This window comes from Pseudonaja textilis, chromosome 8 (assembly GCF_049901715.1).
Source record: "Pseudonaja textilis isolate UNSWEBS1 chromosome 8, rPseTex1.2, whole genome shotgun sequence".
NCBI classification, from domain to species: domain Eukaryota; kingdom Metazoa; phylum Chordata; class Lepidosauria; order Squamata; family Elapidae; genus Pseudonaja; species Pseudonaja textilis.
In genome coordinates, this window is record NC_141997.1 from 51,924,441 (window position 1) to 51,945,267 (window position 20,827).

Genomic DNA, 20,827 nt, shown 5'->3' on the forward strand with positions numbered 1-20,827 from the left:
CGTATGCAACCTCCTGTGTGCACATTGCGTGCATCTGCACATGCAATCCCTCTGCACATGGGTACACATCTCCCATGCACACATTTTTCCCCTGCGCATGCACAGCCGATACCTGACAATCAGCTGGCTGGTGGGGGCGCACGCATATGCGCAGTGGGGCTCTTCCAGGCGACCTCTGGTGTGCCAGCAGAAGTGGATCTGCATGCCACGTCCAGCACGCATGCAATCGGTTCGCCATCACAGGTATAGGATCAGGGGCGGGATGCTAGCGATTCTGCCTGGCTCTATAGAACTGGTAGCTCGTAATCCCCGAACCGGTAGTAACATCGGTTGAATCCCGCCCCTGTATAGGATATCGTGCCCTAGGCCGTAGGGGGTTAGACTAAATGATCTCCAATATCCCATCCAACTCTATCATTCTATTTAGACTCCATCTAAGCACTCAGCATTTCTGACTGATGCAATTTCTTTTCTTTCTTTTTCTTATCTCTTCTCTACATTCTTTATTTTTTGGGGGGGGGGGCAACATATCTCCTTTTCTCTTATTGTTTTCTGCCCCCCCTCCACACCTATGAGAGACTGACGTTTGTTTTCTTTTGTTTTTTTTAAACTGGGGTTACCGAATTTCGACTGCCAATCTCAAGAAAGTTGCTGTATCTCTTTGCTGCCATCCTGTGGCCACCTGGAATGAATGAAGTCCAAATCGTTCATTATCCAGTGAGACCTGCTTCCTAAGAGACACCCAAAGGTGCTTTTCTTTCCAAGAGGCAACTGAACTTTCTTGGGTTTTATCTGAAGATGTTTTGCTTCTCATCCAAGAAGCTTCCTCAGCTCTGACTAGGATGGTGCGGAAGGGTTTATACTCCTTGCAGGCAGCTGGTCATTTGCATCCTTTGAGAGGGTCACTGAGGCAGCTTGGAGGTTTGTCTGTGTTCTCAGTTGTCCCAGAGGTGCCTTTTTTCAAGAGGCACCTGGACTTTCTTCTTTTTTCTTTGAAGATGTTTTGCTTCTTATCCAAGAAGCTTCTTCAGCTCTGACTGAATGGTGGGGAATGGAAGGATTGAGACTCCTTGCAGACAGCTGGTCATTTGCATCCTTTTAGAGGGTCATTGAGGCCACTTGGAGGTTTATCTGTGTCCTCAGGGTCACCTGAGTGGTGCAAATGGGTGTGGAGCCTCCTTACAGTCCTTTCAGCAGTTCCGAGTAGGCTCCACACCCATTTGCACTATTCAGAAACCCATCCAGGGTTTCTTGTCCTGCCCTCAGGGGCTTTGGAGAATAGCTTGACTCCCTCTTCTTTGGGGCAGCCCTCAAATATTGGAAGGCTGCTATCCTGTCTCCCCTGGTCCTTCTTTTCATTAAAGTAGACACACCCAATTCCTGCACCTGTTCTTTGCACGTTTTATCCTCCAGTCCCCTAATCCTCTTTCTTGCCCTTCTCTGCCCTCTTTTCCAGAGCCTCAACATAGTTTTTAGCATTGCGGTGACCAGAACAACACTATCCAGGAAAAAGTTTTACATGTTTGTCACTTGTCTTGGAGGCATTTACAAACCGTTGGGCTTTATTGCCTTGGGATCCGAGATGAATTAAATAACAGCAAAAGAAGACATTAGAATGGTGCAGCTTGTTTTAACAAAAAGTACCTGTAGCTGTAATTCTAAACGCTCTTTTATTACAAAGGAAAATGGTTTTACAAATTCAGCCCAACCTTTGAATGAAGTTCCTGGTTTTTGTTACCCTCGTAGTGAAAGCTTTTGTTAGACATGGAGTGATCTGAGTCAATAGAAGCTGAAAGAAGCTCCTATCAGACTAAATATTTGCCAGTCGTTTCTTCCCCCTCTGCTTTCATCTAATAAATAAATGCCATATATGGAATTATTGTAAAAGGAAAGAGAAGACAGAGAAAAACAGACCAGTTTTTTCTGTCTGGCCCTCCAAGAAAGAAAGGACTAGTCCCCTGAATAAACTTTATCTGAAGCGACGTTGATGTCTTAATCCTGGTTTGTACAACTAGCTGCTTTGTTTTATATATTTACGGAAGCTTTTCAATTCGCAATCCATCAGAGGCTTCACATTTACCCTTGGAAAAAATAGCAAGGGTTATTGATTGAATTTAATTAATTAAAATTAAATTAACTGAGGATTTTTTTTTAAATCTCAGTCACGTCTTTCCATGTATCTCTCATCCAACCTCCCAATTTCTCAGGCAAAACATTTAGGAGGACATAAGAGACCTTGGTAACCAGCTTTAATCTTCAAAAACAGTGTGCAGTCAAGACTCAAGGGGGCCAAAACAAAGATGAGGATGATGACCTAGAGCCAAAGCTCTGGCCCCCATTTTTGTGGGTGTTGCACAATGGTTGTAAAGAAAGAGTAAGGTTTCCATGGGGGGGAGTAATGGCCGCCATCTTGATAATTTTGGCTTCAGCCCCGCAGATGCTCCTGGAAACGCCACAGACACGAAAGGAGATTTAAACACCTACATTTAGAAGTGCCTTTCCACTTTTAACAGATAATCAGAGTTGGAAGGGACCTTGTAGGTCATCTAGTCCAACCCGGAGCCCAAGCGGGAGACCTTAGACCATTTCTGACAAATGGCAGTCCAGTCTCTTCTTGAAAGCCTCCAGGGATGAAGCTCCCACAATTTCCAAGGGCAACTTCTGTTCCATAGGTGGATTGTTCTCACAGTCAGAAAATTCCTCCTTATTTCCAGGTTGAATCTCTCCTTGTTCAGTTTCCATCCATTATTCCTTGTCTGACCTTCAGGGGCTTTGAAGAATAGCGTTACACCCCCCACCCCTCTCTGGGGCAGCCCCTCAAATATTGGAATATTGCTTTCCTGTCTTCCCTGGTCCTTCTCTTCTCTTCCCTAGACTAGCCAGGCTCAGTTTCTGCAACCGTTCATCATATCTTTCATCCTCCAGTCCCCTCATCATCCTGGTTGTTCTTCTCTACACTTTTTCTAGAGTCTCAACATCTTTTTTTATAGTCTGGTGACCAAAAGTGGATGCCGTACTCTAGGTGTGGCCTTACTAAGGCTTTATACAGTGGTATTAGTACCTGCCTTGGTCTGGATTGTATCCTTCTGTTAATGCAACTTAGGATTGCGTTGGCTTTTTTGGCTGCTGCTGCACACGGCTGGCTCCTATTTAGCTGATTGTCTAAGACTCCAAAATCCCTCTCCCAGTTGCTGCTCTTGAGCCTGGTTTCACCCAGTCTATTATAAGTGTCCTTTTGGTTTTTCTTGCCTAAGTGTAGGACTTCACTTTACCTTGAATTTGATTTTGTTAGATATGGCCCTTTCGAAAGGGAGGCTGGGAAACCAAACTATTCTATGGGGAGTCATTGAAAAACCCTCTTCCAGTCTTGATTTCTTGACCCAAACCTATTTCCAATGGGTGTTATGGAAGTGAGGGTGAGTGTTTTGTTCAGGGATTTATTTCCCTGCATTCAGACGAGGAACGCTTCAGAATTAAGGAAGAAGAAATTCAGGGAAAGCTTTCCCAGAGCCATGATTAGAATTTGATTTCACTTTGTTGGTCTCACTCCCTCTGCTCTCCTCTTTTCCAGGATACGTGTGTGATATATTTATTTGCTCATGAGACTTATGTTCCTTTTTTAAAAAAAACCTCTGGGAGCTCCTAACATTTGTGGTGTTGATAGAGATAGAAAGAGAGAAGGAGAAAAAGAAGATAGGCAAACAAATGATAGATGGATGAGGATAAATGATAGATAGATAGATAGATAGATAGATAGATAGATAGATAGATAGATAGATAGATAGATGGATAGATGGATAGATAGATAGATAGATAGATAGATAGATAGATAGATAGATAGATAGATAGATAGATGGATGGATGGATGGATGGATGGATGGATGGATGGATGGATGGATGGATGGATGGATGGATGGATGGATGGATGGATGGATGGATAGATAGATAGATAGATAGATGGATGGATGGATGGATGGATGGATGGATGGATGGATGGATAGATAGATAGACAGACAGACAGACAGACAGATAGATCGATAGATAGATAGATAGATAGATAGACAGACAAAAAGATAGATGTGTGTGAGAGAAAGGTTAAGATAGGTATAGATGATGATAGATAAACAGGTAAGATGATAGATGATAGATAAACAGAAAGATAGATAGGAGAGAGAGAAAGGTTAAGATAGATATAGATGATGATAGATAGATAAATAAATAGATATATGATTGATGATAGATAAACAGAAAGATAAATAGAGATATGAGAGAGAGAAAGGTTAAGATAGATATAGATAGATAATTAATGATAGATGATAGATATAGATGATAGATATATAGAGGATTGATAGATATATAGATGATTGATAGACAGGTGATATATAAACAGAAACATAGATATGATAGAGAGAAAGGTTAGATAGAAATAGAGAAAGAGAAAGAGAAAGGTTAGATATAGATAGATGAAAGATGAGATGATAGATAGATAGACAGACAGACAGACAGACAGACAGACAGACAGACAGACAGATAGATAGATAGATAGATAGATGATAGAAATAAAATGAGAGAGAAATAAGTAGAAATATGGAGATGAGAGACAGATGTTAAATAGATGATAGATACTTATACATAGATATTGGAGAGAACAAACGATAGAGAAAAAGATTACTGAGGGAGAGATAATAAAACTCTGAACTCTGATGATACCATTCCTCACCACGCTTATACGAAACTTGATTGTAGAACTTCAGAATGGAGAGAGTCTTTATGTTATCTTTCCAGGCAGAGATTTTTGCTCTAAAGAGAAAGGATCCAATTTGGGAACCGTTTCCCTGAGTTTGAGGCCCGGCACTGCCCTCTGCTGAATTACCACAGTGGCATTTCATCTGAACTCAAATACATATCAAGGAGGAAGGAATGTAATTGTGCTTTGGTTCTACACTTTTATAATGTGTGATTTTATTAGGAACTCCCTCCCGCCGGGCCGATGTGACTACCGAGGAAATAGGCTCAAGACTGCAGATTTAGATTATTAACACGCATAGTACCAGGAGGTGCTATATTTTAACTTACTACTAAAAAGCTATCGTGAAAAATGCTCCTTAGGTTGAAAGGTTGGGCATGCACGTATAATGGATATAAAAAAAAAATTCAGAAATATAGAACGCTGGAAGTATAGAGGAAGTATATCCTATGCCTTGGTACACAAACTTTTCAGCAAATTGTTTTTACAGTTCTCCTTTTGGGCTTTCTTGGCTCTTCACAAAATGGGACAAAGTTCACAGAAATCTGCATAAAAGAAAGAGCTTGCCAAGAGCTTTCACCATAGACCTTTCAAACCACAGCTTAAAAATTCTAGAATTACCCCTCCAAAAAAAATCTTCTCTGCTTTTTCTCGTACTCTTGAGAAAAACTTGGTTTTCTTTTTTCCTTCAAGTTGATTCTCCCTCAAACTGTGTACGTTTAATTCTCCGGCATATTATATAAGTCAGTAGAAATGAGATCATGATTCCCCAGATGCATTAAATAAATTCCAGAATGAGCAGAAATGAAAAGATCCCCGCCTGCCTCTTTTCTCCATACAGATGTTGGTAACATTTTACTATTAGAGTTACTACTAGTATTGCTACTGTTTCTGACCACTAGGTGGCACTGTAGGAACTCACAATAAATGTGTAGAAAGCACAGATACCTAAGTAGATCTCTCTGTTGGATGGATAGATGGATAGACTGCTCTTGAGCTATAAAAAAAAATATCAACAGAGAGATATCTTAAATATCCCCCAAATTATATGAGGTAAAGGATTGTCCAAAGAAAATATCTCAGACACAGTTATCCGGTTCACAGTGTGTCTCTTCGCTCAGGTCTGGGCAGGGGGTCCCATGGTTGGCGGGCCGGAGAAGTACGTACCGAGTCCGCTTTTTCGTTCCTAAATTTCCACAGGTGCCACGGCAAAGGCCCCACGAAGACCACAGAGAGGTCTCACAATCCAAGGGTGTTTCTGCAGGAGAGAAGCGGTTTCAAGTTGTGGTGGTTGTTTTTAATACAGGACTACAAGATATAGCATTTTTGGAGGGGACAGTCCATCGATTGAATTTTCTCCAAGACAAACACGCGGGATAAATGTGTGTAATTGCAGCATGAAACCCTGAAAAAGCTTCTGAAAACAGAGGGAGTAAAGCCAGTAGCGGTATGCTACTGGTTTGGACCGGTTTGGCCGAACTGGTAGTAAAAAAAAAAAGCTCCAACGATCAGCTGAGAGGAGAAAGATCGGCCCTGTCGCTCATCCCTGCACGTTTCTCTTCTTTATCCTCTCAGCAGAGCCTCAACTGGTGTGAGGAAAGCTGTGCGCACATATTAGGTGTGTGCACATTAGATGCACATGCAATCACCGAACCAGTAGTGGGATAGGTAGGATCCCACTGCTGAGTAAAGCCAAGAGGATCAATCCCTTTCGTAAGCCATCCAGCAGTGGGATGGGAAGCGTGTAAATTCAATAAATATATGACATTTAATAAATAAGTAACTTTGGCCAGGCGCGCATAATCAGAGGAGGGGATGCGTGAAAAAGAGTCGTGCGCCAGGCAGGCAAAATCAGATCCAATTATGGATTCCATTCCTGAAAGGAATCTAATAAGGGAAGGAGGTGTTCACCTTTTTTATTCTTTGAGAAAGCAAATTCTGTTAAGGAAACTTTATGGTGGTTATAACTCCAAACTCTGAAATCTTGTACACCGTGTTTACTGATAGGTGATAAAGGACTCATGGTTTGGATAACTGGAAATCACTGGTGGGTTTTAAGAAGAGATTGGGAGGTATTTATCTGGAATGGTATAGAGTCTCCTGCTTGGTCATGGGGTTGGACTAGAAGACCTCCAAGGTCCCTTCCAACTCCGTTAGCCTATGTTCTATGTCTTCAAGACAATCCAGGGCTGGAACAGATGGTGGGGGTCTTCTAGACCAACCCCTGCTCAGGGAGGAGCCTTATACAGAATAACAATAACAGAGTTGGAAGGGATCTTGAAGGTCTTCTAGTCCAACCCCTTATTCAAGACAGGAGTCTTACACAGAATAACAGAGTTGGAAGGGACCTTGGAGGTCTTCTAGTCCAGCCCTCTGCTTTAACAGGAGACCCTACACCATTGTAGATAAATACTGCCCGGTCTCTTCTTAAAAACATCCAGTGATGGAGCTCCCACAACTTCTGCCAACCTAAGGACTGGCAAAACAAAGGAACTATCGAAAGATTTTATCCATTTCTCAAGTATTTCTCCCCTTAACTTTAAGTTCCTCATTCCCATTTTCCTAATTTCATCCTATATTCCCAAAGGAGGAGCTTTGAGGGTGTTGATAATATGTTCCGTTTGGCCTTCAGGGTAGGCATTTCTTCCACAGCTGAATAATTAAAACAAAACTTTCTCTTTATCATCATCTTATTTTAATGGCCCCATAATCCCTTGCGGGGTGAAGTCTGGGCAACTGAATGGAGTTAGCAGAGCGTTTTAATGGCCGGATGTCCTTCCTGTCACCAATGCAGAGTCTTGTTCAGCAGATAATATTCTCACTGTAGCCAGAGAGAGAAATATCAGCCTCTACCAAGGATCGAACTCACTGCCTCCTGATTGTGAGGTGAAAGCTCCACCTCTAGGCCATGGTACCACTCTAAAACTTCCTATCTATCCAGGAATAAAACAGTTACCTGAGACAGAATCCTGTACTTCGTTATCTGTAGTTGTGACATTTGGTTGAGAGAAGAGAAAGCCCAATTTTTTTCTTTTGAGTTTTGCCATGGTCACCCGGGCAATTGGCGGCAGAGTCTTAAGTTTGGGGTAATAAAAGGAGTTGGCAGGATGACTTGGGGAAGAACAGGTGATCTGTGAAATCAAGCAGGTGTAAAAAGGAGGTGAGTTAAGTCAACCAGAAATCATTGCAGTGTGGGAAGAACCCTGGTTAGGTTTCCACTTCTTGTTTTCTACTCTCTCTTCTTTTCACTCCTTCCTTTTAACACTCAACCAGTATCAGAGGTGGGATTCAGCAGGTTCTGACCAGTTCTGGAGAACCGGTAGCAGAAATGTTGAGTAATTTGGAGAGCCTGCAAATACCGCCTCTTACTGGCCCCGCCCCCATCTATTCTCCGCCTCCCGAGTCCCAGCTGATTGGCTGGGTCTTCTTTTGTGGCCCTGCCCAGGAGAACGGAGCTGGAAAGCAGGTTAGTGGGGTGGGGAGGGAAGGGGGATTTTTCAGTATCCTTCCCCTGCCATGCCCACCAAGCCGCGCCATGCCGCAAGAGCAACTGAAGCAGAAGGGGCTACTTGGGAGTAAGGCTGGGAGGTGATTGCCTCTCTCATGAGGGATAAAAGTCAGACCTCAATGATGAAACCTTTGCAGGAAGCAAAGTAGTTCAATAGTATCTGAGTCCTTCTGGAAGCTCTGTGAACTCTGGACGGGTTTTTTTCTGGGACTTTAATTGGCATGTTATAATTATTTGGATGCTCCTGTTTTTGGCACCATTCTACAACAATGAAAGGTGTGCTCTTATCTGGGAGAACTGTTTATAAATAGTTCTGGCTGAGAATGAAAGTAATTTCCAGCATTGTATTAAAATAGGTTTTGTTTTTACAATAGGTTTGTGTTTCATTAAGTTTGATAAAGCCTGGGTCAGAACACAAAGTCCCTTCTAGCCCTGTGTTTCTATGATCGGCTGAAGTGGACTGGGGATACTGGTCAGTGGTGGGATTCAAATTTCTTTACGACTGGCTCTGTGGGTGTGGCTTGCTATTCTAGCAGCTCTGCACATGAGCACACTGGGAACAGGCTTCCCTTGTTCCTCTGCCTTGCTGCTGCCAGACTCCAGAGGCTCCAGAGTCAGCACCCCACTCCCGGATGGTCTTGGCCCCATCTCTGCATCACGTGCAGGACCCTCATCCGAGTTCTCTCCAAACTCCCGGACTGGTCCCCATCCTTCCTCACTGTCCGACTCCACCGCCATCTGCACCGGCTGTTGGCGAACCACAACACCTTGGAGGTCTCCAATTCCAAAGCAGGAGACCTTATTCCATCCTGGACAGACAGCTGTCCCAACCTTTTCTTGAAGGCCCCCAGGTGACAGTTGACCTGACAACAGGGAATGGATCACCCCAAAAGCTGACAAAGTAAAGAAACTTACTTCCGTGATTGTATCGCGAGGGATTGTGGCGAAGTTGGGTGAGGAAAATGTAAAGCCACTATCCGTTCCAGCGTCATATGGAAATAGGTCTATGGAGACACGGCGCTTCCAGCCATTCTTGTCACACAAATTAAAATTCTCAATGCCCACAAACCAGTCAGGGCTGGGCACGATTCGTGATGCAAGAGATACCTGGATATTTAGGGGAAAAAAATATCCTTTGTTTCGATAAACTAGATGGAATGAGCATAGTTCTCTTTAATTAAGATCATTTGAATAAGCCACATGCTAGAACTAGGACAATCAAGGCGTTAATTATTTTCAAGTTATTTCAAGTTATTTTCCAATCAATAAAAAAATATTACTTCCCTGAGAAGTTCAAAGCAAGTTGGCAATAAAAAACGGAGAGATACTCAGCAGGGTGTGATAGATTAACCTTCCCAGGCTATAAGTAATATAAAGTGAAGCATTATTTTAATAAAGTTGAATTCATTGCCGCATGAATCGGAGAGCTGCGGGCTTAGAAATGAGTTATATTTCACTGACGACCTTCTCAATGAATTAAAAGGTTTCCCCCAAATAATCCAGCCCATTTTATGGTAATAAAACACAGGGGTGATAGAAACGGTCTTCAATCTTCGGCACAATCAATACAGGAGAAAATGCCAAGATGGGCCAGTTGAGCTATACCCCTGCTTTGGATCGTCTGCTGATTTAATTTCTTGCAAATTTATGCAGCCGTAATTAAAGAATAATAACTGCCCATCTTAAGTAGAGTGGACAAATAATTCTTGAGTTCATTTGCAGCTTTACTGCTCCTTAAAAAGCAAAGGCTGGGGCAATGGTGGCTAACCTTTTTGGGCTCCTGTGCCGAAAATGGCACATGCGCTTGTGTGCGTTCGCTTGTGTGCCAGCACCCAGAAGGCAATGTGCGTGGGGGCCCCACACCCCCTGCACATGTGTGCACAATCCCCCTGCTGCCCCCCTTACCTGCATTTCACAAGCGTGCACCTCCTAGCTGATTTTCGGGCCTTTTTCGGCCTCCCAGAGGCTCGAGGGAAGCCTCTGCAGCCTTTGGAGGCTGAAAAATGGGCTCCTTTCATCACTTCTGGTATTTCCGGAAATCAGCTGGGAGGCACGCGCATGCGCAGTGAGGTAAATTTGTCTGCATAAATGGCTCTACGTGCCACCTGTGGCACACGTGCCATAGGTTCACCATCATGGGACTAGGAGCAGAGGTGGTATTCAGCCAGTTCGGACCAGTTCTGGCGTACTAGTAGAGAAAAATTTGATTGGTTCAGAGAACTGCCAAAAACCACCTCTGGCTGGGCCCGCCCGCCCCCCGCCCGCCCCCACTCTTACCTCTCCTATATTCTGTTGTTTATTAGCTCAGCTGACTTGTGTGGAGTGTGAATTGCTGCACCTCAGCTGAGCCAAAAAGCAGCACAGCTCACCAGCATTGATATAGAGAGCAGTGTTTGAGCCCTGTGCACGTGTGCACGAAGCAAGCTCTCCAAACCGGTAGGGATTTTTTTTTATTTTATTTTATTGACTTATAAACATTAAAAACTTTGAACGGGGTGGTCTTCTTTGATGTACATACATACAAAAATGTCAATACATTTTTGCATTTAGAAAGATAAAAAAATTATATACATTTATATATATATTTGTTTTCTGAGGTTCACGCGGTATTTGTATGTGGATCAGGTGCTAACCCCCAACCAATCAGAACACAGCCAAACCCCGTAAGATTGAGAACACACCCCACCCAAGGAAGTATCAGCCGAATCTTACGCCCACCCAATCAAAGATCCATATATATATATATATATATATATATATATATATATATATATATATATATATATATATGATATACTTATATATATACATACACAACAAAGACACACACACACACACACACACACACACACACACACATATACATATATATACATATATACATTTAAACTTTGTAATTATTTAATTCTTTCTCATGATTCCTCGAATAGGAGGTCCCTCACCTCTTCCCTATTTCACCTTAAATTCTTATTTCAATTTGATGAACTCCCTTTCATGTCCCTCCAGTAATAAAATTTATTCCATATTTTATGGTATTCTGACTCATCTTGATCCTTCATTTCTAATGTCAACCTATCCATTTCGGCACATTGTAATATTCTTATCCATCGTAACATCCTCCCCAGGAATTTCTCTTGTTTTCCAATTTTGGGCTGTCGTGATGACATGTATTGTTAAATAGGTATCAGCTTTGTTAAATTTCTCTTTCATTATTCCCAGGTTTCAGGTTTGTAATGAAGTTTTAACGCCGTCATTCCCTCTACCCATGATCAAATTTGGTTCCAGAACTCCTGGACTTTTTTACAGGACCACTATACGTGAGTGCCCCATTTTTTCAAACATTTCCGACAATTGGATGATTGGTTTCCACACATAGGAAAAAAAATGTGAAACCCACTACTGTCTCGGAGTTACTTACTAAGGGATGACGTGGGTCAACTTCAAAGAGAGTTGAAGTCTGTCCTGTTCCGGTGACCACAGGAGAAGCGGAGAAAATTCCGTAAACGCTTTGCATTTTCTCTCCAGCTGCTTCAATTTCCTTCATGAGCGCCCAGGGCTCCCCCCGCTCCACCAGCTCACGCATGCCGTTGCTGGCATAGCCGTTGGCCTTCCACATGACGTAGTCTGAGTTGTGGGCCACACCTGTCGAAGTCGAGACGCACAAGAGGCAGATTTGGAATTACTTCCTTCATAAAGTTGTGCTGGTTCTTTTTCTCTTCCTGGAAGGGAGATTTTTTTTTTTGTGACTCAAAAACACGGGGTTGACGCCTGCTGCAGAAAAGGAGAACCAGCCCTAAACACCCTCCAGGATTGTGTATTTGGCGCTGTCTTTCAGGGCTGTGAATTTGGATATAGCTAAAAAACCAGCAGGAGAAGAGGGAGGTGGTAAGGAGGTCCCCTCAGGAGGGGCAAAAAAGTCAAGATGGCAGCCTCAACTACTACTCAGAAAGATTGGCATTTTGATAGTGTGGTCATGCCTGCCATACTGATTTTTTGTTACTACCCTGTAGTACAGGGGTCAGCAACCTGCAGCTCTGGAGCCACGTGTGGCTCTTTCCATCCCACTGTTGTGGCTCCCTTTTGCTGGTCAGCTCCACAATCGATGGGGCTTTAGGTTAGGACAGATAGAGGAAAAAGGATGCCTTGCTAGGAGGAGACTCTATGGTGGGGGAACTGGACTTCCGGTCATCTCCAGAATTGAATGGGGGGCGTCTGGTTAGGACCTTTGTGGCTCTTTGAATGCTTAAGGTTGCCGACTCCTGCTGTAGTAGGACACTCTCGGGAGAAGACATTCAAAGTGGTGAATACACCCAGAAATGACATGTTGGGTTGCACTGGGTCACACTGCAATGATGAACAGGAGCCCAACATGGAAAAGTGGGCGCATCAGCCTGGCAACCAAATGTAAGTTAGTCTGCTCTATCCTGTTCCCTGTAGCTACCTCTGGTTGTGAAAGTTGGATCTTAAAAGAGCAAGACCAGAAGAAAATCGACTCATTTGAGCTGCATTGCTGGAGAGGGCTTCTTCATCTTCCATGACAGCAAAGGTGACCAACAAGCAAATACTGAAACCAGATATGTCACTGGAGGAAAAAAAAAATCACAAATTGTGTCTCACGTACTTTGGCTGTGTCATGAGAGGGAATTCCCTAGAGAAAGCAATTATGTTTGGGAGAGTTAGTGGTAAAAGGACACGTGGCTGCACGCCATCCAAGATGACCCCAGGCGGAGCATAGAACAACTCAAAGAAGTAGGGCAAGATTGGAAGATGTGGAGAGACCTGGCTCACAGAATCACAAGAGTTGGACTCAATTGAATGAATAACATTATCATCATCATCTTCTTCTTCATGATTTTAGGTCTTTCTATCTATCTATCATCTATCTATCTTTATGGTCGCTATCTCTATATCTCTATCTCTACATCATCTATATCTATACTTATCCATCTATCATCCATCCATCTATCTATCCATCCATCCATCCATTCATCAGTCCACTTGTCCATCCATCGATTTCTATCTATCATCTATATCTATTTGTCTATCAACTATCATCCAACCATCATCTATCTATCTATCTATCTATCTATCTATCTATCTATCTATCTATCTATCATCTATCTACCTGTCTGTCTAGCTATCTATCTATCATCTATATTTATTTGTCGCTATCATCCATCTATCATCCATCTATCATCCATCTATCATTCATCTATCTATCTAGCCTCTATATTTGTCTTTCTATCAACTATCATCCATCTATCATCCATCCGTCTATCTATCTATCTATCTATCTATCTATCTATCTATCTATCTATCTATCTATCTATCATCTATATTTATTTGTCGCTATCATCCATCTATCATTCATCTATCTATTTAGCTTCTATATTTGTCTTTCTATCAACTATCATCCATCTATCATCCATCTGTCTGTCTATCTATCTATCTATCTATGTATCTATCTATCTATCTATCTATCCCCTATATCTATTTGTCTGTCTAACAACTATCATCCATCTATCATCCATCATCCATCCATCCATCTATCTACTTATCTACTTATCTACCTTTCTATCACCATCATCTTTAAAAGGAAACCAGGCCATCAAAGAACCTGGTGGCTGGACACCATCAAAGCTGACACCAGCCAACTCAAAGAAGGAAGGCAAGACTAGAAGATCTGGAGAGACCTGGTCCATAGGATCACCAAGAATCGGACAAGATTGAATGGCTGTCATCCCCACCCCCATCACCCTGTGGACACTCTTCTTGGGAGAAGACGATGCGTGGTTTTCCTTACCTAGGAGAGAAGACCACTGCGCTGGAGGTCTATACAGTGGGTACTGTTTTGGAAAAGCTGCTTGGCTCCATTTCCCCGTGAAGACCATGCTGTAGGTTGTTGGTTCCTCTGCACCACACAGGGTGTCTCCCTCGAGGGGGACACAATCCACACAACTCAAGAGGGCAACCAGCAGGGCTGCGATTGTCTTGTCAGAACCAGAGATAAGCAGTGAGCTTCCCATTTCCTTGCCAACGGGTGAGGAACAACAAACACACACATGAAAAAGAACCAGAGTTAGTGGATTCCACAAGTAAATGCAGCATCTCTAACTATGGTCTACGAAACCAACAGAGATTATTTGAGACCCATAAAAAAATCCAAGCAATATTTCACAGAGTTACTGAATAACAGAATGGGAAAGGACCTTGGAGGTCATCTAGTCCACCCCCCTGCTCAAGCAGAAAACCCTACACCATTTCAGACAAACGGTTGTCCAATCTCTTCTTAAAAGCCTCCAGTGTTGGAGCATTCACAACTTCTTGGAGGCAAGTTTTTCCACTGGTTAATTATGATTCTCACTGTCAGGAAATTTCTCCTTAGTTCGGTGTCTGTCTTGATGATAACAATAATTGATAATAGGATTTGAACAGGCCGATTTGATCTGTAATCTTGTTAGAATCATAAATGTGGCTTAATTAAGTCTCAGTACAAATAGGAAGAAGACTATACAGCTGCCTTCTTTTTTAATTTCGTAAGGCGTCTTTGTTTAAAAATAAGATAAAGAAACACCAAATGCCCCCTTAATCCATTCCAACTTGAGTTCATTACCTAATGACAGGGAAATATTTTAGAAAACACACAGAACTGAATAAAGGCAAAAGAAACCTGCCCGGCTAAGATAAAACACTAAAGTTTCAATCTTTAAGCTTTTTCTGTTTTAAGAGCCGGGCACAAATACACAACCCTTGAGCTGTAATCGTCGTACATTAATCATTAATACAGACCATTTTCCACTTACGGGGGGCTTCCTGTTGCTCTGAGATTGTTAGGGGAAGAAGTTGCTTTGTCTCTCAGCTGGAAAATCTGCAAGGCGAAGAGAGGAAACCGCACTATTTATGCCTGCAGAAGGTCCCTTTGGTCCAACCGAGGCAGTGTTGTTGTTTTTTTAACTCCCTGAACACATCTTGCGTTGCTGGAAACATCTGTATGGTTTGCGACGACCGTGAGTGGTGTGCCAGCTGTGGGGGGGAAAAAAACTGCAGGAACGAACTACAAAATGTCAACTTTTGCTAACCAAGAACTTTGCCCCCTCCGCCTTCGAGGGTTTTGATCGATGGCCTTTCTCCCCGTGCCCATAAGTTGCAGGAAAAAGCGGCCTCGAGCGCAAAACCTTTCTTGCGTGCGTATTGTTGTGTTAGCTTTTATGCCTTTCCCAAAAGCTGATTAAAACCCCTCCCTCAGACAGACCTTGAGGGCTTATCTCTGAGTTAGGAAAGGGAAAAGCCCCCAGAGAAATTGGGGGCGGGGGGGGTTGTTTTTGGAAAAAGGCTGTAATGTGCATGTCATTTCATTCCTGAGTTGTATCTGGGGGAAGGGCGGAAAACATGGAGCAACCTCTCAGTCTGTGTGTGTGTGTGTGTGTGTGTGTGTGTGTGTGTGTGTGTGTGTGTGTATGTCTAGAACTCTGAAACTTTGTTGTTATTCTTGACCCCAGTTAAACTCAGTTTCACTTACAAAATACAGAATAACAGAGTTGGGATCGATGATAGATGGGTGGGTGGGTGGAGAGAAAGAGAGGGAGAGAGACAGACAGAGAGAGAGGATAGATAGATAGATAGATAGATAGATAGATAGATAGATAGATAGATAGATAGATGAGAGAGACATTAGAGATAGATATGATAGATGATTATAGCGATAGAAGATAGATAGATAGATAGATAGATAGATAGATAGATAGATAGATAGATAGATAGATGATAGATAGATAGATAGATAGATAGATAGATAGATAGATAGATAGATAGATAGATAGATAGATAGATAGATAGATTAGAGAGATATATAGAGATATTTAGAGATAGATGATAGATTAGAGAGAGAGATTAGAGAGAGGGAGATTAGAGATAGATGGATAATAGATAGGTAGATAATAGATAGATTAGAGAGGGATTAGAGAAATGATTAGAGATGATAGATAGATAGATAGATAGATAGATAGATAGATAGATAGATAGATAGATAGATAGATAGATAGATGTAGATGATAGAGAGATACAGTAGGTAGAGATGGAGAGAGAAATGCTGGATGGATGGATGGATGGATGGATGGATGGATGGATGGATGACAGAGGAAGAAAGGCAATCATATATAGACAGACAAGGGAGCTTTGATCCCACCATTAGGGCAAACCTGACTTTTTTGGGGGGCACCCCTGACTTCTGCTTTGCAAATCAACAAGAACAGCCAGTCTCCTGGTGATTGGCCAAAAGTGACCCCGGCTGGCTTTCATGCTTGAGGCAGGACTAGAACTCCCAGTCTCCTGGCTTCTAGCCTTTCAGTAGCCTTTAAGTAGCCCAAACTGGCTCTCTCATCAGCTTAATACTGCCCGAACCAGACCTACTGCCCCCCTCCATCATGTTTTGTAAAATAAACCAGAATTCAGTAGGATGCAGCATCTCTTGTTGCACAATCCTGCATCGGGTTCTCAGTGGGATTAAGAAGACGTGTGTATGTGTCTTATATTTTGTATATTTATCATTTGCTCCTAGCACTCTTCAAGTTAAAATTCTTTTTTTTAATCACATAAACCAGTTAAGCAGAACTTGACATGTTCCAGAAGGAAACTCTTCTTTGAAAAGCTCCTTACAGGCTGCAACATGGTTTGGCTTCAGTTAAGAAAGGAGGAGGATTGTTTAAACAACAAGGCAGAGGAATGTCCTGTGGGAATCAACAGAGATACTCAGGGCTACTCGTTTCTGAATGAGTAACCAGCCTGTAGAGATGCCAGCTAGCTTCACCTCTTCATCCAGGAAAGCTCCAGATCCCAGCCAGATCCGGCAAAAGTATTTTTTTCTTATCGTTGCCCTGAATATGGAATTGAATGGAGGGGGGAAATATTATTATTATTATTTTATTTATTCAATTTATACGCTGCTCATCTCACTACTAAACTCACTCTGGGCAGCTTATAATACCATAAACACAATAATATAAAATACTAGCTCTACACCCGAGCTTTACTACAAAACTATGTGGTCGGGCTTAGTTTGGGGGGGGTGGAAATAAGAGGGGGGGGAATTCTGCCTCTGCCTCCCAGCATCCATCGATATTCATCTGGCTAGCATCCTGTCAGTGTGTTAGAGAGTTGAGGGCTGTTTGGAAACTGAAAAGAGTATTTGCTGTGTGAGCAAGGAGACAGCCAGGAGCCTGGGCGTGGCTTAGCTCAACTGTTCTGTAGTAAAGCTGCTTGGTGCTGCTGTAAAACCGAAACTCTTCTCCTCTGCTTGTGCTTTGCAATTGGAAGAGATTCCCTCCTTCCGGGCCCGGCGGCAGCGGTGGAGGGTGAGGGCAGTGGTGGCGGGGCCAGGCGGAGGGCAGCAGGTGGGTCAGTGCTCAGCCAGCCGGGGCGCGGTGGGCCGAGCCATGGCGTAGAGTCGGGGCCGCAGCATGAGCGCCGCCGCCTGGTTCCCGCTGCACCAGCTGGTCTGGCGGAACAACTTCTGGCATCTGGAGGCTGCCCTGCAGGGGCAGGATGTGGATGTAGAGATTTCTTTCCAGGTGGGGAGGGGGAATAGAACTCCTTGGCATCAGAGCGTGTTAATAATAATACTAATAATAATATAAGAAATACTCTAAATGCTCTGATGGTCATTTTGAAAAATCCTTTCCTAGTGAGCATTTAAAACCCAAGAGGAACATACGTGCCAAATTTCAAGATTGTAGGCTTTACAGTTCTGGAGATTCTGTGATGATGCATGCGGGGCATTTTGCATTTATGTAGATAGATGAACATGTTAAAATGTTTAAAAAGGGCATTAAAATTAACAAAAACTGGATAAAACAGGAAACAACACCTAAAGTGGTGAGAGGTGGGATCCTCTTGTCAGTCTACTAACCATCTTAAGAATGACTTTCCCACATCAGGATCCCAGGCCAACTAAGAGAGCCAGGGTTTTGAAGGCCTTCAAGGAGACCAAGAAGGTGGAGGCAGATCTGTTTGAGGGGCACAAGGTACCAGAAGAAAAGGGCCATAGCAAAAGTGGACCCCACCAGCTGAGGTTCCTTAGCCAACAGGAAAAAAAATATTTAGGGAGTGTTCAGAAAATGAATAGCAGAATTCAACTCTGCAGAACTGAGACTCTAGAAAGAGGGCAGTGAAGAACAACCAGGATGATGAGGGGACTGGAGGATGAAAGATATGATGGACGGTTGCAGGAACCGGGCCTGGCTAGTCTAGGGAAGAGAAGGACCAGGGGAGACAGGAGAGCATCTTCAAATATTTGAGGGGCTGCCACAGAAAGGAGGAATGGGGTCAAGCTATTTTCCAAAGCACCCAAAGGGCCAGACAAGGAACAATGGATGGAAACCGAACAAGGAGAGATTCAACCTGGAAATAAGGAGAAACTTTCTGACAGTGAGAACCATCAACCCATCGAACAGAAGTTGCCTTTGGAAGTTGTGGGAGCTTCATCCCTGGAGGCTTTCAAGAAGATTGGACTGCCATCTGTCAGAAATGGTGTAAGGTCTCCACCTTGGGTGGGGGGTCGGACTACATGACCTACAAGGTCCCTTCCAACTCTGTCAATCTGTTAATGTTAAAACCCTCAAACAATTTATGTTTAGGCAGCCATTTCTGGGATATAACAAACCTAGTATTAACACAAAGGGTTTAGTGTTGGTTACAAATGCTCTAAGTTTCCTCTCTCTGTCCCAGATACTTCACTTATGAAGCGGAATGTTTTCTTGATAGAAAACAAACAAGAAATGAGTATGACTTTTTTCATAACGACATCACAATGATGAGTCATTATGGCCTCCGCCAGGATTTTCCAGCTGAAAAGCCTCAGAAAATCGCAAATATGTTTGTGATTAAACATAAAGATTGATTACAGTTTGTGCATTTTGGGTTTAGCTCCATTCTTTTCTTTCCATTTCATGAGGTTATCCATCTTGGCTTCCATCGTCATCACAATCTTTCACCTACATCCTCTTTTTGCCAAGAATGGCAAAAGTTGGCTATTCCAGATCTTCTGAAGGACAAGAGCAAAAAGCAAACCTTGAACAGGGGCATCTATTGGGGGAGGAAGGAATGTCCCAAAAGTGAAGACGGAGGCCACATAACCAAAGGACCACTCATCGTTTGCAGGTATCTTGCATGCCCAGAGTTGCACTTACCACCTTGACTACCTTTGAGGGAGAGGTCCACCTTTTCTGAGGAACTTCAATTTTCTCCCCTTCCTTCTTTTCAACACCAATATCTTCAAGAAATCCAAAGAACAGAGTTGGAAAGGACCTTGGAGTTCTTCCAGACCAACCTCCTGTTCAAGCAGAAGATCCTATAATGGTCTACCAACCATTAGACAAATGATTGTCCGATCTCTTCTTTAAAACCTCCCGTGATGGACAACTCAGAACTTCTGAAGGTCAGCCTTTCCACTGATTCATTGTTCTCACTGTCAGGAAATTTCTCCTTAATTCAAGGTTGGTTTTCTCCTTTGCTTCTTGTCTTACTCTCAAATGGTTTGGAAAATATGTCAATCCTCTCTACCCGGAGACTTGGGAAGAGTCGTTGTCCCCAAAGTTGGTAGCTGTCCAACTTGTCTCCAGTGTTGGTGGCTCAGCCTTTCCTGATGGAGGACACCACGCAACAGGTACATAAATGGGCCGAAACCTCCAGAACCTTTCAGCCCTTCAAGTATTGGAAGATGGTTACCATGGCACCTCCTAGTCCTTCTCTTTGTTAGACTATATACGAGATTAAAAGTTTGCCAAGGTAAATAAACGAATTGGGTCTTTGAATGTGTAGACTGAGAATCTATGCAGGATTAAATCCCCAGGTGCAAGAAGAACCAGGAGCTATAACGATCCATTCTTAAGGAATTCCTAACTTGGAAGCTTTCAGGATTAGGGAAGCCAAACTTGGTGAAAAAAAATCCAAAATGTTTAGATAGGACAGCAAAGAGTCACAGAAACAAACATTATTTGCTACTTTCTGATGTCCTTCTGGAGGTTTGTGTACCTATTGCTTGGTGTCCTCCACCAGGAAGGCTGAGCTACCAACACTGGAGACAAGTTGGACAATTTCCAACTTTTGGGACAATCATTCTTCCCAGCTATCCTTAAATTCTCAGCTCTTAGTTATTTCACGAAGGCGACCCATTGTAGAAGACCTTTGGATTCAAAACAGGAACAATAATGCAGGAGCCTTGGTGGCGCAGTGGTTAGAGGGCAGTACTGCAGGCTACTTCTGCTGACTGATGGCTGCCTGCAATTTGGCAGATCGAATCCCACCAGGCTCAAGGTTGACTCAGCCTTCTGTCCTTCCGAAGTGGGTAAAATGAAGACCCAGATTGTTGGCTGACTCTGTAAAGAGGAGGCTGACTCTGTAAACCACTTAGAGAGACCTGTAAAGCACTGTAAAGTGGTATATAAGTCTAAGTGCTATTGATACCTTCCTTCCTTCCCAGTGGTTAGAAAGCAGTATTGCAGGCTAATTCTGCTGACTGCCAGCAGTTCGATCCTGACCAGTTCAAGGTTGACTCAACCTTCCATCCTTCTGAGGTG

The 20,827-nt window shown here is 43.0% G+C and overlaps 1 protein-coding gene across 4 annotated transcripts; it reads right to left on the reverse strand.

Moving 5' to 3' along the window:
* Positions 1–4,932: 4,932 nt before the first annotated feature.
* On the reverse strand, positions 4,933–15,127 carry SPON2 (spondin 2). 4 transcript variants are annotated; one of them, XM_087938063.1, is made up of 6 exons: positions 15,059–15,127; positions 14,059–14,284; positions 11,674–11,897; positions 9,171–9,362; positions 7,704–7,878; positions 4,933–6,005 (listed from the first exon to the last, which is right to left on the reverse strand). In XM_087938063.1, the coding sequence occupies exons 2-6, from the start codon at positions 14,279–14,281 to the stop codon at positions 5,827–5,829; spliced, it is 993 nt and encodes a 330-aa protein (XP_087794189.1). In that variant the 5' UTR covers positions 14,282–14,284; positions 15,059–15,127; the 3' UTR covers positions 4,933–5,826. The 4 variants fall into 4 exon arrangements, with proteins under 4 accessions (XP_087794189.1, XP_087794192.1, XP_087794188.1 ...); XM_087938066.1 differs by having other exon boundaries at positions 15,055–15,127; XM_087938062.1 differs by having other exon boundaries at positions 15,045–15,127.
* Between the last annotated feature and the right edge of the window lie 5,700 nt (positions 15,128–20,827).

What these genes read in the sequence shown, in the direction of transcription:
- SPON2 (XM_087938062.1), bottom strand. An exon ending in GCAGTGGTCTTCTCTCCTAG is followed by an intron (nt 11,898 to 14,058) that starts GTAAGGAAAACC and finishes CGACTTCGACAG; the next exon opens with GTGTGGCCCACAACTCAGAC. An exon ending in AGTACAGGATTCTGTCTCAG is followed by an intron (nt 6,006 to 7,703) that starts GTAACTGTTTTA and finishes TCTCTCCTGCAG; the next exon opens with AAACACCCTTGGATTGTGAG.